Genomic DNA, 17,693 nt, shown 5'->3' with positions numbered 1-17,693 from the left:
GCATCTGCACGGGCTCGAATGCTGAGCACGGGAACAATGGAGGGCAGATGCCAGCCCGGCCTGGAGCCACGTTGGGCCGGAACGTGACTTTCTCCGTCTCTGTCGATGTCGTGATGTGGAGCTGAACCTCTTCTGCTCGGTCGGGATTGGCCTGGGCGAACCTGCGGCCGCAGGAGCCCGGCGCGGCTGGCACAGGGACGGTGCTGATGGCTGCGGAGGGGAGGCTTTTCACAGCAAATGCCGTCATCTGTATCATCGCGTAGCTTGAAACCTACCCCTTAAAAATACCGGCTGGCGGCTGGGATGTGCCTGAGCTGGAGGAGTCTGTGCCTTTTAGACTTTTTCCCTGTTTTTGAGTAAAAATCAAATACGGTTTAAAGCTGTTACTGGTGATGCTAACATGCTGGTGGGTTTGGGGTGCAGTTCCTCACTGGGAGGCATCCTGGAGGTTGTCTTTTTTGAGAAGGTGGCTCATCTGTCGATGGTTGGATCCTTCCCCATGTGCTGACAAATCCCGGGCTTCAAGCGGGTGCCAAGACGCTCCTTCCAGGACTGGCCGCAGGGCCGGCGTGCAGTTCCTGGCTGGCCGGTCCCCTGCGAGCGGTGATCGGTCGCAGGTGGCTCGCGCTGGCGTTGCAGTGCTGTTTGATCCGCCCAAGCTGCCTTTTGGTGGAAAAGCACAGGTTACCGAGTGCAGACTTGGTCTGTGCTGTTGTCCAGGTCTCTTCTTAGCGTCACTACTTTCTTTGCTACCGCTGTAGCAGGAGGCAGATGCGGTTCTGGCTCTGGCAGTTTGCATCTAGCCCTCCCCTACAAACTGCCTGCAAACTTGTCGGCTTTCTGGCTCCCTGTTCAGGTCGATAAGGGGCTGTTATCAGAGCTGAGCAAACCGTGACGGTCACATCCGAGCGCTGCGCCTCAAACCATGGGGCAGCGCTGGGCTGGATGGAGAAGCTCATTTGCATGAGTCAGTTAATTCTCTGTATGTTTTAATCTCTGTGACCATCTGTGTTCTTGCCTGGGCTGGGGAGGCGGGAGCTCTTTGGATTTATTGCGGGAGGTGAATGTGGAGAGAGCTGCTTGTTCTGTGTCTGCCAAAAACTGCCCTGGGTCAAAGCAGGACAGCCTCGTCAGCTCTGGGAACGGTGGTTCTGTATCTTCAGGCGAGGAGGCCTCAGTGAATGTCAGCTCCATCCTGAAAAGCCACAGGGAGAGGACAGGGGCAAAAGGCACGTATTGAAAACGGGGACGTCTGGGAACCCAAACACAGAAGGGCTGCCGTGGGCTTGGCTGGTGCCTTGGGGGGCTGAGGTCCCTCTGGGGAGCTAAAAGCATCTCCTGGCCACCCCAAAAGCTCTGCCCCAGGTTGTGGCAGCCTCTGGGGTGTGAGCCTGCAGCTGCTGCGGTCTCTGCCCTGGTGAACACCACAGCTGGAGATGGGATTTGAGCTTCAGAGGGTGCTGATGAGATCGGGGTGCTCACAAATAGAACCAAAATGTGGGCCTTAGCACCTATGGATGGGCTGCAGTAGCATCTCCGGAGAGATCTGTGCAGGCTGCTGCTGACCCAGAGGAGGTTTTTTGCAAACAACACCTGAAGTCTTTGCTGTTTTGGGTTCTCATAGTTGCGAGCTGAGGCTCTGCAGCTGCTCAGAGCCCTGACCAGGGTCCCACTGACCGCAGGCTCTGCACGTGGCACAGGCGAAGGCTGAGCTTCCTGCGGGCTGTGTCAAGCAATGTCTGTCCCGTGGGGCAGCTTGGCACCCGGACGCAGAGGGAACCATCCCTGCCCTGTAATTAAGCTCTTCTGCTTGCGTTCACCACGCTAATGAGTCTCGTGAATGTGCTCCTTGCAGCCGTGGTGCTCTGGAGCGTCTGTGTGGCTCAGGAGCTGGAGGTGGCTTTTCAGGAGCCACCTGCAAAGGGCAACCCCACATCTCCATCAGGATGATGCTCATGGGCTGGGAACTTTGACTGTAAAGGCTTTACCTTGACTATATCTTCCCAGCCTGCACCCTGGGTGCTGTAAATTCATCTGCCAATGTATATTCCACTCTCCTAAGTGAGGAAAACCTTCCCTGCTGGTTTGTGTGGGGTGGGATGGAGATGTTTTCCCAGCCTTGGGTTGAAGGACCGAGGCTGCCTCTAGAACGCAGAGCCATCCTTCACCTGCTTGCCAGGCTCTTGACATCAGTGGGTAGTAACGCTTACAACCAACCAGCGCTCCAGCTGGATCCCCTCCTAGTCCAGCAGTTCAGGGGGTCGGTCTCACTGGAGGTGACAGCTGGGACTGTCATCATTGCGGGGCATCCCAAAAGATGGGTATGGGCTTGTGTCCCTCTCTCCGGTGTGGCTGTGGAGGAGCCCAACACTGTGCTGGACTTTCCTGATGTGCCGTGAGTGCTTGATTGTGCACTTGTGTCAAGCAGCTCCCCGGATCCGAGGGTCTGGCAGGATTTTGGGACCCGGCACACCCCCGTGGGAGCTGAGAGCACAGTCGCTCCCTTGAATCTCTCCATTTAGTTAATGATCCTTTTGTTGAGAGGATTAGGGTTTAGCGGCCTCTGGCAGAGCGTTAATTAAATTAAGTCTCTGAGTGTTTTGTGGAGTTTTTAAAGCCCACTAGAGGGCTCGGCTGGGGCTGGTGCTGGGCTGCGTCCATCCGCCACAGAAGTTTGCACAAGAAGTTATGTAAAGCTGGAGGAGCTGGACGGACAGACAGACCGCGACCGCCGCTTCCCCAGCCCGCTGTGCCCGGGACGCCTGCGTCACCGCTCGCTGCGTTATCAGCGCGAAGTAACGTTGGCTTCAAGTTTTTTTGGGCTGTTTGGTTTTTCCCCCGCGTGGTGTTTACGTTTCTAGGAAGCGGCTCATCGTGGGCGTGCAGTTCCACCTGCGGTTCTGGGAAGGCTCAGGCACCCCAGTCCGTTTACGTGAACTCTTGTTGTGGCGCTCGTGAAATACAGATGTGAGCACTTGGCTTTTTGTGGGTTGAGGGGTTTTTCATGCTTAGCTGGAACTGCTTATTAATCAGTGTCTCTTCTCCTTTCTCTTCTATATGTTGCCCCGTGATGAATTTTGGTGCTTTGCCTGCATGGTTTGCCCGGCTGACTCATCTCTGGGTAAGTACCTGCTTCATTAGATCAGTGACGGGGAACAGCTGAACTTAAATAATGAACTGACTTGTTTATTCTGTCTTAAACTCTGGAGTATTGATTGTTATCAAACCATGGGATTTATCTTGTGTGTGTGTGAAGATTTTGGATATTGAAAAACACTTCATACAGCAATTTCCAGGCCAAGTTTACAACATGAAAAAGCCTCTGGCAGTAGTTTTATTCTTGCGAGCTTGGGCTGCGAAGCACGGACCGGGCAATAAAAGCACATTGAGGGCCAGCAAGTGGGCAAATGGAAGGGAAAATGGTTTTGGTGATGGAAAGCAATAGTCCCTGCTGCTCCCCAGGCTCCCCCGGCAGCTGTTGAGGGTAAATTGGTGCCGTGGTTGTGTAAGGGATGCTCCGAGCGCCTGAGCCCAGCGCTGGGCTGGTTTCCCCTTCACAGACACGCGGGGCACGGAGGAGCCCGAGGCCCTTCTGGCAGGAGAGAAGGGGAAACGTGTGGAGCTTGGAGAATTGCGGCAGGCACCGATGTTTCCAGCTTGTGTTCGCGGAGATCCTGCTTTGCACGGGGGGAAAATCCTCCTGTGGGGAGGGTTCTGGTGGTTTCCCAGCAGAGGGTCGGTGCCGGTCCCTGAGCGTGGCTGCGAGGGGCTGTCTGTGTGTGAAAAACTGTCAAAATAGGGGTTGTGTGCTCGGGGTGCAGGGAGGGAAGGGGACTCTGCTTGGGAAAGCTGGTTCTCTCGGTGCAGGTGCCTTTGCACTGAGGTTCCTCCCTCTGGGACCCTCAGGAGTTTTTAATTTACTTTTGTTTTTTACATTCAAGTGTCTTCGCGCTAAGCTTTGCCCTTCCCTGTCCATTCCAGTAACCTCTCCCAGTAACAGGGAGGACTGGGTGTATTTAAAGCAGCTCTGCTCAATGTGCTGCCAGTCGCTGATGTACGATGTGAAGGGAAAGCAGAGGAAGGTGCTGGGAGAAACCTGCTTTATTCTAAAACTTGGCGTTTTTAGATGATGCCTCACAGGGGAGGGCAGGAGATGTGAATCAAATCCAAGCACAAGCCTCTTGTTCTTAGACAGAAGCGAAGCACTGTATTTGGAAGCTGAACAGCTGTCTTCTGTTCTGAATGAGCTGTTCTTTCTTGCTACCAAGCCTCTAAAAGAAGGCTCTTTAATTAACTAGAGAAGGTGCCTTAATCAGAGGTGCTGAGTGCTCATCCTCACCAAACACCCAGCAGGCATTTCAGTGCAGAATAAAACTCCTCTGTGCAGGTGTAGCTGCAAGAAATGCAGGTTGGCAGCTTGGATTTGGAGCAAAATGCAAGTGTTTGCTGGCGTGGCTGTGGGAGGGGGTTGGCGAGAGGCACATCTGCCAGCACAGCAGCACCTGGACCGGTGACAGGCCGCAGGATCTTTCTCCTTCGTGCTTGAGCAGGCCCTCGGAACAGTCACCCATCTGGGGATCGCTGCGTGACAGGGCCCTGGTCAAGGGTGTATTACTGGAAGCTGGTAACCTGAACAAAGCCTGATTTCACAGAATGGTTTGGGTTGGGACCTCCCCAGCCCCCCAGTGCCCCCCCCTGCCATGACAGGGACATCGTCACCAGCTCAGGGTGCTCAGAGCCCCGTCCAGCCTGGCCTGGGGTGTCTCAGGGATGGTTCATCCACCCCCTCTCTGGGTACCTGGGCCAGGCTCTCACCACCCTCAGGGCAACAATTCCTTCCCCATGTCCAGCCTGAATCTCCCTCCTTTAGTTTAAACCATCACCCCTTGTCCTATCACAACAGGCCCCGCTCAAAAGTCTGTCCTCAGTCTCCCCAGAGCTGGGCTGGCTGGCACTGGTGATGCTGGAAGCCACGTGTCCAGATCTTAAAGTTTACCTGTACGTGAAATTGTTCCTTTCCATCCCATAATTCATGGGTCACTGTGGGGCGTTGGCTTCACGAAGCTGTTGAACAGCAGTTGTGTTGTGAACTGGGGTCTCCGCTTAATTCTTATTCATGTGTAGCTCAAAGAGGGAAAATAAATCACGTCTCCTGCTTTTCCGTCTTTCAGTGAGATTTTCTGCTTTGAACCTCTCCTGGAAGCCAGGGTGTCTCTTTCGCTTGTCCACCCCTTCAGCAGACACCACCAGAATCTGACACGGTGGCAAGTTTTAGGGCTGGCTTAGCTCAGCAGTTTCACTTCAGCGCTTTGTAAGGCAGTGAAATAGTTCTCATTGTGGCGTTTAAAATAGCAGCGCTGCCTTCTGAATTACCATCTCATTAAATGAAAGCGAAAGACTCAAAAGCAAGTGAGCTTTCTGTGTCTCTTGTTGCATAAGAAAAGCTGTTTTAGTTGACCTAAAAACCAATATTGAAAAACAGGCTAAACAGAGATGCTTTCCTCCCGCTCGGTGGGCAGTTCGGAGCAGTTGCTGCTGTTCTTGGAGAGCCATTCATGCGGTGGCAGCTGCAAACCGTCTTCAAAACAGTCACTCCTTTGAGACTTTGCTTCCCTTTTGCTTGATGGTTGGAGGAACCCTGCTGTGGAGACAAATAATTAGAAATAAAAGATGGCAGCTTAATGATTATTAGCTTCTTTCTGATGGTGGCTGTGGTGAATGCAGGGCTAAGATTCCGCTAGTGAGCATCTCGAGGCTGGTGCTGCATCTCTTGCTCAAAAGATTCAGTGTGTGCGCCACGTTAACCTGCAGCTCGGTGGACCTGCAGGACATGCTGAACTAACTATTATTTATTTCAGTAACAAACCTTTTTCAGAGAGGACAACTCTTGGCAATTAACTGACAATGGCAACAGTTCACATGAAGCCTGATTTCTGTCCATCCTTACCCACAGCTTTCCTCTGCAGCTCCCGATTTCCCCCCCTCTCCTTTCCTTGGATTCTGCCTAGAAATCTGAACTGCTTTGGATGTCCTTTATAAAATGAGCACAGAAAGATAGGACCTTAAATAAAGCCTCAAAATGCCTTATTTTGTGAAGCTCCAGAAAAAATGGCAGCAACGTGATGCTCTCCTCTGGGATTTCGTCCTATTGATATTAATCTGTTTGAAGCTGGTATCCATGACTGCCAGTTCCAAAGGTTAATATACCGCATTTCAACCAAGCTGAGAAGTCTCTCTTTTTTTTAAATTTGTGATATCTACAGCAATTAATGGTGGCGCACCTGCAGAAATGCCTCTCTCAGCAGAGTGTGGCTGTGCTGTGTCAGGTTGGGGGATCATCTGTAGAAAGGACTTGGGGTGATAAGTCTGATCCAGTTAGGAGCTTAAGACAAACCCTGCAAGGTCCAAGGAGACAGCAGGCAGGGAAACAGCTCTGAACAAGGTGGTGCGGAGCTTCGACTCAGGTTTCTGGAAGAAATAAGGCAGCCCAGGCTCTGCTTAGAAGTTGTATTTGCTCTCCATAGCTAAAGTCTTAATTAAATAAATGTTAGGTCTTGCCAGGTGTCCGTCACAGATTTGCAGATCTCGCTCACAATAATGAACTGTTGTCCAGTGTCAGGGGAGGTTGAGGTTGGATATTAGGAAAAAATTCTTCATGGAAAGGGCTGTGGGGCATTGAACAGGCTGCCCAGGGCAGTGCTTCAGTCGCCATCCCTGAGGGGTTTCAGAGGCATTTGGACAAGGTTCTTAGGGACACGGGTTAGTGCCAGGGTTCAGTTATGGTTGGACTCTATGATCTTGAGGGTGTCTTCCAACCAAGATGATTCTGTGATTCTATGAGTTTGCTGCCAGGCCTTTGGGTTACAAGGGGTACGTTAGGACAGACCAGAGTACCTGGCTAACTTACCGCCAGGTACACACTGGTCCTAAGTAAACCCCGATCCTGAAACTTTTCTTCCCTGAACCAAATTGCGTTTTGAGTAATCTGAGGCCAAGGGAACATAATATTTGGCTGGATTGGGAGCATAACAGCATGGAGTCAGTTCTGCGCTTGAGCATCCTTTGGTGAGAGCTTCGCCTAACTGGTGTGGAGGAGCTACAGCGCAAAGTACACCTACTTGGTGTAGTTTAAAAAGGCCAGAGCCTCTCCTCGCTGCACGTTGGCTTCTCATCGCTGCAAGGAGTGAATCAGCCACCGACATCCTTTGTTCAGGGCACGGCTCTTCTGCCTCCCCACCTTGGTGCTGGTCCCCAGGTGGCACTGTCTGTTATTGTGGGGTTTATTTTGGCAAAGGCTGCGTAGCTGAGCTTGTCCCCCGCTGCAGTGACGGCTGCGTCCCTGGCCAGGCTGCCCAGCTTTGGTTTGGGAGGGTGGCACGAGGGCTGGATCCTCCTGCTGCCTCCCGAGCACGGAGGTTTCCAGCAGCGTCTTCTGGAGCTCATTAACGAGGGGAGGGAGCCGAGCGCTGTGTGAGCGTGCTCCTCTGTTTTCAGTCCTGTCTTTTTTTTACTGGGACTGCTAAGGAGTGAAAAATGGGTAAGTGCTGGAAATGAGAGGGAGCTTGCAATCTGCTGTGTATCTCTTGTGATGGCTTTTTCCACAGTTTGGTCCGTATTTCGGGCTGTTTCTGGAGCTCAGGCTCATGCCGCGCTGATTCTGCCTTTTTCCTGAGCGTCACCTGTAATCTATTCTCCAGGCTTTCTGAAGCACTTTCTAGATCCTTTAAGTGCGGCCACTCATACGTTTAATACTTCCTACCCATACTTAAGGGAAAAAGTATTTCTCCCTTGCTGTAGAAACATTCATCGTATGAAAACTCGATCCTGCAATCTGACGCTGACCTCCTCTAATCTCTCAGTGGAGCATCTTGTCAGAAATGTGATTTACACGCTGTCTCGAAGCTGACTTTCCAGGGCGCGCAGCCTGCAGAGAGCTGGTGCTCCTCATCTGTTTTATTCCTCTTTCTTCTTGAAGCTGGTCTGCTGTGACACTGCTCAAGTGGACATCAACTTCATTCAAACCGATGAAACCCACAGCGAGAGCTTTTTCCATAAGTTAACAAGATTCTGGGTGGGATGGGAATTCCTAGGTATCCTGGCTTATTTGCCCAGCCATCCCTTGTGCCTTTCCTGTCTCCCAAAAAGCATTCGCATGAGCCAGCCCAGTACCAAAAACATGTAGCAGCTCAAAAACCAGATTCTTCTGCCCACAAGCAGGAACGTTCTGCCTTAGTTTGGCCATAATGGTCCTTAAAGGGCACAATTCCTGCTGTTCAACCAACCAACAAAGGAAAACTCTCCAGTAGGAAACTGCACAGAAGAGGATTGGAGAAGCTGTTTGCATTTGGCAAAACTCGAGAGTAACTGCTGTGATGCCAAGTGGGGTTACGACAGCAAAATCACTGTCTCTTTAGCTATGGAGGGTGTTGCTTAGCCCTTTGATAACTTGCTCAACAGTGAATTGATTGTTGGTTTTGGACAGTGCTACAGTGGACTGGACTAGATCTAATCTTTGCTTAAATACTTGACACAGAGCCAGGTGAGTGTGGATGTCCTAGGTTGCCTTCAGTGCGCACATACGTGTTGCAGCGAAGTGCTGCGGCATGTTCTAATTTGTGAAAATTTATTGAATTTGTAGTTTGGCCCAGAGGCTTTTTCTGGCGCTTTTTCTGGCTGTACCTGTCACTTTGTATGCTAAATTGAGCACTGGAGAAACAGTGTCGGCCGAAGCACCCCTTCCTTCTAGGTAAATCATTTACCTGAAATACCTCTGTTACAGATCAACGTTTTGCTGTAAAACGAAACCTGTGAGGTCGAAGGGAGATTTCCTTTGCACCTCATCCTGGGTTCTGCTCTCAGCCAAAGCAGCGCGACCGACGGTGACAGTAAATCTCGGCAGAGGAGCCAAGGGCAGGGGGCCAGTAGCTGGCAAAACGGGGCCACCTGCTCTCCTCCCACCTCGTTTGCTCTGTGAAATGGCTGCTGCTGCTCCGGAGGCTGTCGCTCATTAGCAAAATGTGTGAATGTGGCACGTAAACTGAATTTGCCCATTGTTGTGTGTACAAACACACGCGTAACGCAGCCACAGACAGCTTATGTAGAGCCACAGTGGATGAATTATTCCCTTGACCAGATTAATTTTTTTTTTTTCCTAGAACTCGGTGTAATGCTGAGTATTTCTCTTCATCTTAAGCCCTGCTTGTTTTGGGGGAGGGAGCACTGGTACCAGTGCAATGCAGGATTCCTTTGTTTGGATTGGGAATTCCTGCGTAGAGAAGCTCCTCGGGGTGAGGAGAGCTCTGTGCTGTTCATTATTTGTGCCAGTAGCGCTCGAGGCGCCGTGTTCGCCGGCGCTGGTGTAAACTGGGAGCCCCATTTTACAAACCACGCGCCAGGGACCTGCCCTGCAGAGCACTGCATCACCTTACAAAGGATTATTACTATTATTTTTTAAATGAAGAATTTACTTGAGCTGGATTTCATCTAATCTTGAGATGCTTTCAGGAGGCACAGGGTAGGGCTTGGCAGCGTTCGCTGTTGTGACCCAGTTGATTTCCGCAGACCGAGTTCATGGGGATCTGAGCGCTCACCGGGTCGTCTTTCAGGTTGCAAGGAACAACCTCTGCCTTGGAGTCCGCAAACACATGCCTCACATGAATATAATTCCTCTCCTTATTCCTATATCCAGCAGCCGAATACCAAGAAATCCTGACTTATTGAAATAATTCTCAGTCTCTAATTGACTCCTATAAATCGACTTAAACCAGCTATAACTGGGGAGTTCTTTAAATATTTGCAATCTGGGCTTGGCACAGGGCAAACCGTTCTTGTGGTGAAGAATTTAAGAAATTTCTTATGGGATTGCAGAGGTCAGTTTGCGGCTGCGTAGGAAGGAAAAGGTTAGAAGTTAAGCCAGTGATTTTTTCAGCAGAAGTGTGATGTTGCTGGTGGTATTTCCATATGAATAAAAGTGTTCTATTTTTTTTCCTTTTTTTCCTTTTCCCTTTTTCTTTCTTTATTTCCCCCCACTCTTTTTCTTTTTCTTTTCTGCTCCCTACAAAGGGATTGCTTTGGCCTCTGTTCAAATCCCCTAGCCCCAGAATAACCATTTTCAAGGTGCTCTTATAGCACAGGCCGTGTGCCTCTTTTCACGTCTGGTTACTCTACTGCTCTGACGTTTCCTCCTCCATTTATTTGGGGTCTGAAGAGGTAACAGCGGCTTTGCCCTCGTGCGCAGCGCGTGTGGCAGCTTGCATGGGTGCTCCCTGTGGATAAACGCTTCGCTTGGGAAATAACGGCTCGAAATACAGGAGCTGCCACTGTCTGCGCTCAGATGCTGGCAGATGGAGTCGGGGATCATCTGGGGATCTGGGCACAGTGGATGACGTGCTGCGTGGTGCTAAATCACCATTTTGATGTGAAGTTTTCATTGCTGTGGTCTCCATATAAGCTGCAATTTGCTGTCAGCGTGTGTGCGTGTTATGATGAAGCGTGGTTCTGTTTGCTTGTTTATTCTTAATTGCAAGAAGCTGTTGCCAACCCGTCGCATCCAAAAACTGTGGTTTCTTTGCTCAGTGGTTTTCTCCTTAAAGACGTGCGTTTCTGTTTTCAGCCCACCGTGGGCGAGCAGCATCCTTTATTGCGGCAGGTCAGCACCAAACACCTGAGCCTCCTCCCTTCACAGCCCGGGCTATTAAAACGTGTTAATTTAATGCCATGGGGAGTGCAGTTAGAGCTTCAGGGCACATTTTACGCCCATCTCTGATGTAGGAGCAGCAAATTCCAGCTGCCAGACCTTTCCCAGCCCCTGTCTTTGAATCAAACGTACTCAGATCTCTCAAACCACCAGATACTCCAGATTTAAGGCAAAAACACCTCTCTTCCCTCCCCTTTGCAAGTGGTCTCAACACCAAGACACGGGGGAACCTGCCCTGTTTTGCATGTTTTGGCAGAGCCAGGTGTTGTAGGCACAGAGGAAAAGGGGTAAATAGCTGTGAGACGCACGTTTTGGTTTGTTTTTCTGGAAAACTGGGTTTGTTTGGTTCCCATTTAGCAGAAGCATCCTTAGTGTGAGTGGTCCTCGCTGGGCTGGTACTAGTGAGGGCTTCAGCATGAGAATGAATCCCAACCAAGGTGCCATCTCAATTATCGCTTTATAGGCTCGCCATAGATTGAGCCGATACCTGTTCGGTTCCCAATGGCTTTATGTTTTAAAAAAATAAAGGAAACCCCAGCATCCCCCTCCCCGGGTCCTCCCACAACTTTCTCCGGGAGACGGCGAACTGCATTGAAATGTAGGCCAGGCGGGGAGGCGGGCGCCGCTCGGCGCTCCGGGGGCAGGGCCCCCCCGCGCCTTCCGCACCGGGGCCGGGCGGCGGCAAGTGACCGCGGCCCCTTCCAGTGCTCCACCGCCCCCATCGGCTTAGCGCCGGGCCGCGGGTAACCCCGACAGTCCGGCCTCCCCTTCCCGAGCGCGGAGGTGCTTTTGCGCCGGGCTGAGGGCGGCGGCCGAGCCGGGCAGGGCCGCGGTCCCGCGGGGCGGCCCTGGGGAGCGGCACGGGGGAGGCAGAAAAGGGGAAGCCATGAGGGGGCGCGCGCTCCCGCTTCCCCCACCTACCTCGCCAGCCGCGGTTTCCTCTCCGCCAATAGCGAGGCGGCGCCAGCGCCCCGCCCCTCGCTCTCGGCCAATGGGAACTTACTACACTGTTGTGGGTAGGGGCGGGGGTGCGCGGTGCGGGGGGCAGAGCGGTGGGGCGGGCGGCGGCGGCCGGGCGGCGCGGGCTCGGTGCGGCGCGGAGCCGAACGGGCTCGGTGCGGAACGGAACGGCCCCGGCGTGCCACACCGGAGCCCTTTGCGCGGCCCGGCGTGAGGGCGACGGGCGCCGCGCGCGCGCGGGGACGGCCGCGCGCGCCCTCCTGGCGGGCGGGTAAGTGCGCGCGGGAGCGCGGATGTGCACCCTGTGATGTGCACCCCGTGTGCGTGCGTGCATCCTGTGATGTGCACCCCGCGTGCGTGCGTGCATCCTGTGATGTGCACCCCGTGTGCGTGCGTGCATCCTGTGATGTGCACCCCGTGTGTGTGTGTGCGTGCGTGCATCCTGTGATGTGCACCCCGTGTGCGTGCGTGCATCCTGTGATGTGCACGCCGTGTACGCGCACCCCGCGGTCCGTGCGCACGGCGTTATCGGTGCACGCACGGTCTTTGCGCGGTGTGTGCGCGTGTATCGGTGCACGCGGGGGTTGCGTGTGCGTGCAAACGGCGTATCGGTGCGTGCCCGGTGTCCTTGTGCTGTCTGGGCATGTGCGGTATGTGTTTGTATGTATTTTTATGCCCAGTGTGTGTGTGCAGGGTCTCTGCACGGTGTGCCTGCGTGTGTGTGCACAGACACGCTCTGCACATAAACCACGCGTGCATCTGTGTGTTCACACGCTGCGTGTGTTCATGTGTGCGTGGTCTGTGTGCAAGGCGGATCTTAGTGTTTGTGCGTGCCTGGTCTGTGCACCCTGCGTGTAAAGGATGCGTGTGTGTGGGGTATGAGTGTGCACACACAGTCTGCACATGCACAGCGCCTGCACAGGCACCGTGTGTGCGTGTGCGTGGTGTATCCGGGGTGCATCCTGTGTGTCTGCTATGGTCTTTGTGAGCATGTGCAGCCTGTGTATGTGTGCACAGTGCGTGTGTGTTTGCACAGCGTGTGTTCACAATGTGTCTGTGCATGCAGGGTGTGTGCATATGGTGTATCCGTGCATGCACAGCGCCGTGTGCCCGCTCTCTGTGGGGTGCATGTGTCATGGAGAAGGAAGGCAAAAGGCTGAGGCTCAGCCAGAGACAGGTTCTGTAGGATATGAGAAATAGTGGGGGGAAAGCGGGTTGGGGGACACAACACAGGGGAGCTGGCACCCGGCGTCCCCTCCTTGCTGGGACTGCGGGTCCCAGGGTGGCTGGTGGCCCAGCCGGGGTCTCCAGCTCTGCGCGGAGTCCATTGTGCAGGAGGAGGAGGAAGGAGACATGGCGGGGAAGAGCTCCGGGCTCCGCCAGCTGCCCCGGCACCCGCCCGTGGGACGGAGTGGCTGCTGTGGTCCAGCACCGCTGTGCATCCCGCTTCCCTCTGAATTCCAGCTCAGGAAAGCGCCTCGCCGCGCTGGGAAGCAGCGCTCTTCGGCTCTGAGGACTTTCCACCAAGGTGTATTTTTATTTTTTTATCTCCAGCAAGGCAATGTTTACAACGAAAATGATTCCAAGGGGCCCGGAATGAGTTCAAATTGCACCTTGATCGCATCTGTGAGTGCCGCGTCTGCAAGCGTTGCTTTAATGTTTCTGGGGGAAAAAGAACTTGCTCCCCCTTTGTGTGCCGAGGGGAGTCTGTGTGGTTTTGGGGGGTGGTTTTGGGGGCTGGTTTTGGGCAGGGGCTGGCAGCCCCCCCGGCTGTGGGCGCGTAAATGTTCATTTAAGAATTGCACGTCCCGCTGCCAAGATAAAATTTATTGGAAACTGTCTGAATTCTGGGGCAGGTGTTGTGCTGGGCATTACAGTTCAGTTATAATTCAGTTCTTTGTGGTGTAATTGAAATAAGATGCTGGTAAAAATACAGAGAAGCAAAGCAATGTCCTGTTCTGAACAACAGCACAAAACCAGTTTGAGCTTAGCTTGCTCTTCATATTTAGGATTTTAAGGCTTTCCAAACACGCTAGGTTATGTTTGCCCGAGTTAGATGGATCTGGAGGGACGGTCCCTCTAATTAGTTGGTTCTTATTTCACAATTGAGTTACTGATGAGGTCTCGGGGGAGGAGAGCACGGCTGTGCGTGGAGGGGAGACGCGGAGGGGCTGCTGTCTGTTCGTCGCTGGGGAGTACAATTCCTTTCACAATTAGCTGGCTCGCAGGAGCCCTGGGAAGGCTGTTCTGTGGTGGTACAGTAGTATTATTTTCTTTTATAATGGCTGGCACGATTATAATTTTAAATTCCTTGAAGGTTTTCCTGGGTCGTTGTGGTTGTTAACGGGATGTCCCACTCGCGGTGTGTGTCGGGTGTCAGTGCTGCAAGCGCACTTGATATTTATTTTTGTACATCGTGGTGCCAACCTCTGGCATCTTCATTTACGTTTCCAGGACAATTTTGAGCATTTTATGTGATATAAAAGACAGCAGGGTGCTTTGTGTATCTCTGTTGACATGGCCTTAATAAAGAAGGTGAGGATTTTCTAGGATTCCCGTGGACAAACATAATCTGCTGCAGGAGGTAAACATCAGGATAAACATAGCGCTCCTTACATTTAAAACTCAATTAGAGCCTTATGAAACAGAGAGAATGATGTTTTGTTTCCTAACGTAAATGCATTAATTATTCCCTGTGTCAGTTTTGATTAGAACAACAGGAATTACCTGTGTTTTCAGCAGATCTCGCAATTTAAACCAAATTTTTATCAGCAGCAAAGCGTTTGATGGGAAGGCAGCAGCATTTGATGGGAAGGTCGCGGTTTCTCGGCCGCTCCTGACCCGGGCGAGGGAATGACGGTCACTTCCCAGCCTGTTCCAACACACCGTATGTTCCCAAAGCCTAAAAATGCCTATAGACAATTACACTGCAAATCTAGAACTGCTGTCTCCAGTAACGCGCTGCCAACTGCCTGCGTGCTCCGCTTGAGCGGCCACGATATTTTCACTTGACAGCATTTGATTTTCGGAAGCGGTCGAACATATCTATCCCAATGCCCCATTTACTGCTTGTTGAGCAGAATACTTGAATTGATGGGAGGTGGGCTGGTAGCTGTGTTGCTTCTCTAGTGAGCAACCGCGTTTGCAAATTCATTCATTAGCGATCAAAGCGTTGCCGTGCCGGGGTAGCTTGGAGCCTTCCAGCCACGGGATGTTGGGATGCTCTGTGCGCTTTGATATGTTGATGGGTGGGTGATGATGTTGGGAATGTGGTACGTAGCATGCTGGAATAAAATTGGACGTACAGAAGTGCTGCTGACGGAAGGCAACTGCACTTCCCAGGTTGCTGGATTTTCACCAGGAGTTGTGTAGTGTCTCAAAGGCATCTTGGGGTTTTGGTGTCAGAGTTCCCAGCTCTTTGTCCTCGAGCAGGTTCGTGGAGGTGTTGGATGTGTGCCCACAGCACCTGGCCAGGAGTTTCTCATCAAACACCTTTTCCTCGATGTGTTCTCTAACGAGGGATGTTCGATGAGCCTCTTCATTTGGGGGCACCACGACACTACCTGTCCTGCTGCAGAGCAGGTTCTTCTCCAGCAGTTTACTGCCACATATCATCTGGTTTTTGGAAAAAGCCCAAGGAGCTGGTGCAGCCCAGAGATGCTGAGGGTCACAGGGATGCTGTGGATCACAGAATAATCTCTGGGCTCTTCCCATATATGGGGGCCAGGGGTTCTCCTGGAACAGAGAAATGGGAGCAGAGCAGCGTGGGGTGTGTGTCTGCTGGGGGCTGCGCTTCTGTGCTCCGCCGGCTTTGTCCGGACTTGCTCTGCTTGCCGAAGCTGCTTTTACCCCCCTGGTAGGGAGCAGCGGTGAATCAGAGCTGTTGCTTTCATAAAGCAGCCTCTGCGGGGCCTGCAGGAGCCTGAGGGATGCAAATCTTTTCCTTTTATAAACCTTAACTTTCTGTTTTTAAACTCCACTGCGGATCTGCTTCTTCCCAACCGCATTTGACCCCCATGCAACTTTTCTGGAGCGTTAAGAAATGGCAGAAGCTCAGATTGTTCAGGCCTGAGCTGTGTTTCGCTGGGGAAGCCCGATGAGAAGCGTTGCGTCTCGAGTGGAAATGGTGCTCTGGGCCTGGGGAGCTTTCGCAATGATTGTTCTGCTTTCTTGGTGCTTGGTTTATGCTGTAATCTTGTGTAGATTAAGCAGGTGGTTCTACATAAAGATTTCACCTTCTACGCTGTTTTGATCAGCGCTGTGGTTCTTTAAGTTGCAGAGAAGGGGAGGACGTGGCATAGCGGGGATTTATCTTTGTCCGTCGGATGGATTAGGTAGAAATGTTCATGGCTTGTACTTAATCCAGATTAATATTATTAGTTTCTTTACGTTCAGTCGGTTGTTTACGCTTGTTTTCTGTTTATGTGAATTTTTGCTTGTGTAATGATGCTAACGGTATGTATTAAAAGCAAATACTTTTAGTTCATCTGTGTGGACGGAATAAAATATATATATATGTATATATCTAAATGAAGCAGTTCCACAGTGAGGAAAGTTATTTGGTCTTGGAGTGTGTCTCAAGCACTTGTCACCTTCCAGGGCACCCTCCTCCAGCCCCCACTGCTTTTCGGATACGGGCTTTTTAAACGCATTCCCATGCCAGCCCGCTGCAGCTGCTGTGCTCCGTGCAGGCACCCAGAGCAGGCTCTGTCATTTATGATTTATTAAGTCACGCAGCACTTGCACTCTGGTGCCTTCGGAGGGAACGGGTGTTTGCGTGTCGCTGGTCGTGACGCAGAGCCCGGCACACGCAGGCACAGGAGCAGCTCCGGGGGGCGATTCTGCTCCTGCCGCGTTTCTGGAGGCGCGATCGCTCCGTGGCGCTGGCCGGTTGCAGGCTGATTATTCCCCTCCCTTCCCCGCCCCGCGTAATGCGCGTGTGTGAGAGAGATAATTAAAAGCTTTTAGTCAAATAAATAACTAAGGCGCTCGCCCAGCTCCGCAGGAGAACACGGGGCGGTAGAAGATGGCGCGTGCCGCTGGTCCCCGCGGCGGCTGCTCCGCGTCTGTGCCGGCGCGGCCCAGCCGGGGCTCGGTGCGTGATCGCACGTGGGCTTTCCACCCCCAGGGCTTGCATATTGCTGAATATAAGAAAAAACCACCCCGCTAAGTGGGAACAGTCCTGCCCCATTGTGCTGGGGGCCCTGGGCTGTATTTATTTCCCGCTATTCAAACTCTGCTCCGAAGACGGGATTAATAATTCCCGCCTGGGCTCATCTGCGGTGCCAGAGCGCAGATGCATCAAAAGCAGGAGCTGGTCTTTGCAATGCGCCTGTGAGACGGGGCTGGGTGCTTTGGGAAAGGTAATGGTGTAAACCCGGAGGGGTGGTTTGGTTTTGTCCCGTGGGTGTGGAGCACGGTGGAGCGTTCCCTGTAGAAGCGCTGGGCTCTGCTGCCGTGGGCTGCCCGCGGCGCCTCGAGCCAGGCACTCGGGAAACGAGAAACACGCAGCTGGGGACCATTCCTGGGGAGCTTCGAGAGCTGTTTGTCATCGGGCAGGGGCTGGTTCGTGGGAGGGCAGAAATCGTTCAGGTCCAGCTTCAGCTGCCGTAGTTTCAAGTTGTTTCTCCTGCAGCCCGGCCTTGCTGCCTTCTAGTTGCTGAAACAAGTGAGAAGAGGGTCCTACAACCAAATATCCCTCGTTTCTCCTCTTAAGAAAAAGGCGGAATTCGCTGAGGCTGTACGGGAAGATGCACATTTTCAGAGGCAGCTTAGGGCGGCATTGTGCAGTCTGATGAAAACAAAAAAACCCTCGAATCCCCAGTCAGAAACTGCAAGTTCGTCTTTTAAACACCGCATTCTGCATGCACATAGTTTTCTAGTCCTGCTTGCAAACACACGAATTCCAGTGGTGTCATCTCGATGTGCACAGAGACATGAGCTGTGGGACCACAGAGGGATGCGGCCTCTTGGGCGGATGGGGGAGAAGAGCCGGAGTCCAGAAATGCCAACACAGCAGTTCATTTTGTGTGGAAAA

General features: G+C 52.5%; 1 protein-coding gene across 10 annotated transcripts in view; it reads left to right on the top strand.

Annotated features, from left to right (window-relative positions):
• Positions 1-1,045: 1,045 nt before the first annotated feature.
• Positions 1,046-17,693, top strand: part of EPB41 (erythrocyte membrane protein band 4.1) — a 72,375-nt gene continuing 55,727 nt past the window's right edge. For 5 of the 10 annotated variants that reach the window (XM_082071503.1, XM_082071499.1, XM_082071498.1 and 2 more), the window contains exon 1: positions 3,632-3,735. In XM_082071503.1, the coding sequence (XP_081927629.1) occupies positions 3,647-3,735 (89 nt within the window). In that variant the 5' untranslated portion in view covers positions 3,632-3,646. Of the gene's footprint in view, positions 1,230-2,977; positions 3,122-3,631; positions 3,736-11,733; positions 11,928-13,210; positions 13,283-17,693 lie in introns of those variants that run through there. The other 5 variants (XM_082071508.1, XM_082071509.1, XM_082071500.1 and 2 more) reach the window with 5 other exon arrangements.

Source organism: Streptopelia decaocto (assembly GCF_964273445.1).
Source record: "Streptopelia decaocto genome assembly, chromosome: 23".
NCBI classification, from domain to species: domain Eukaryota; kingdom Metazoa; phylum Chordata; class Aves; order Columbiformes; family Columbidae; genus Streptopelia; species Streptopelia decaocto.
Note: the sequence above shows the minus strand (reverse complement) of the source record. Positions and strands in the feature narration are given on the sequence as shown.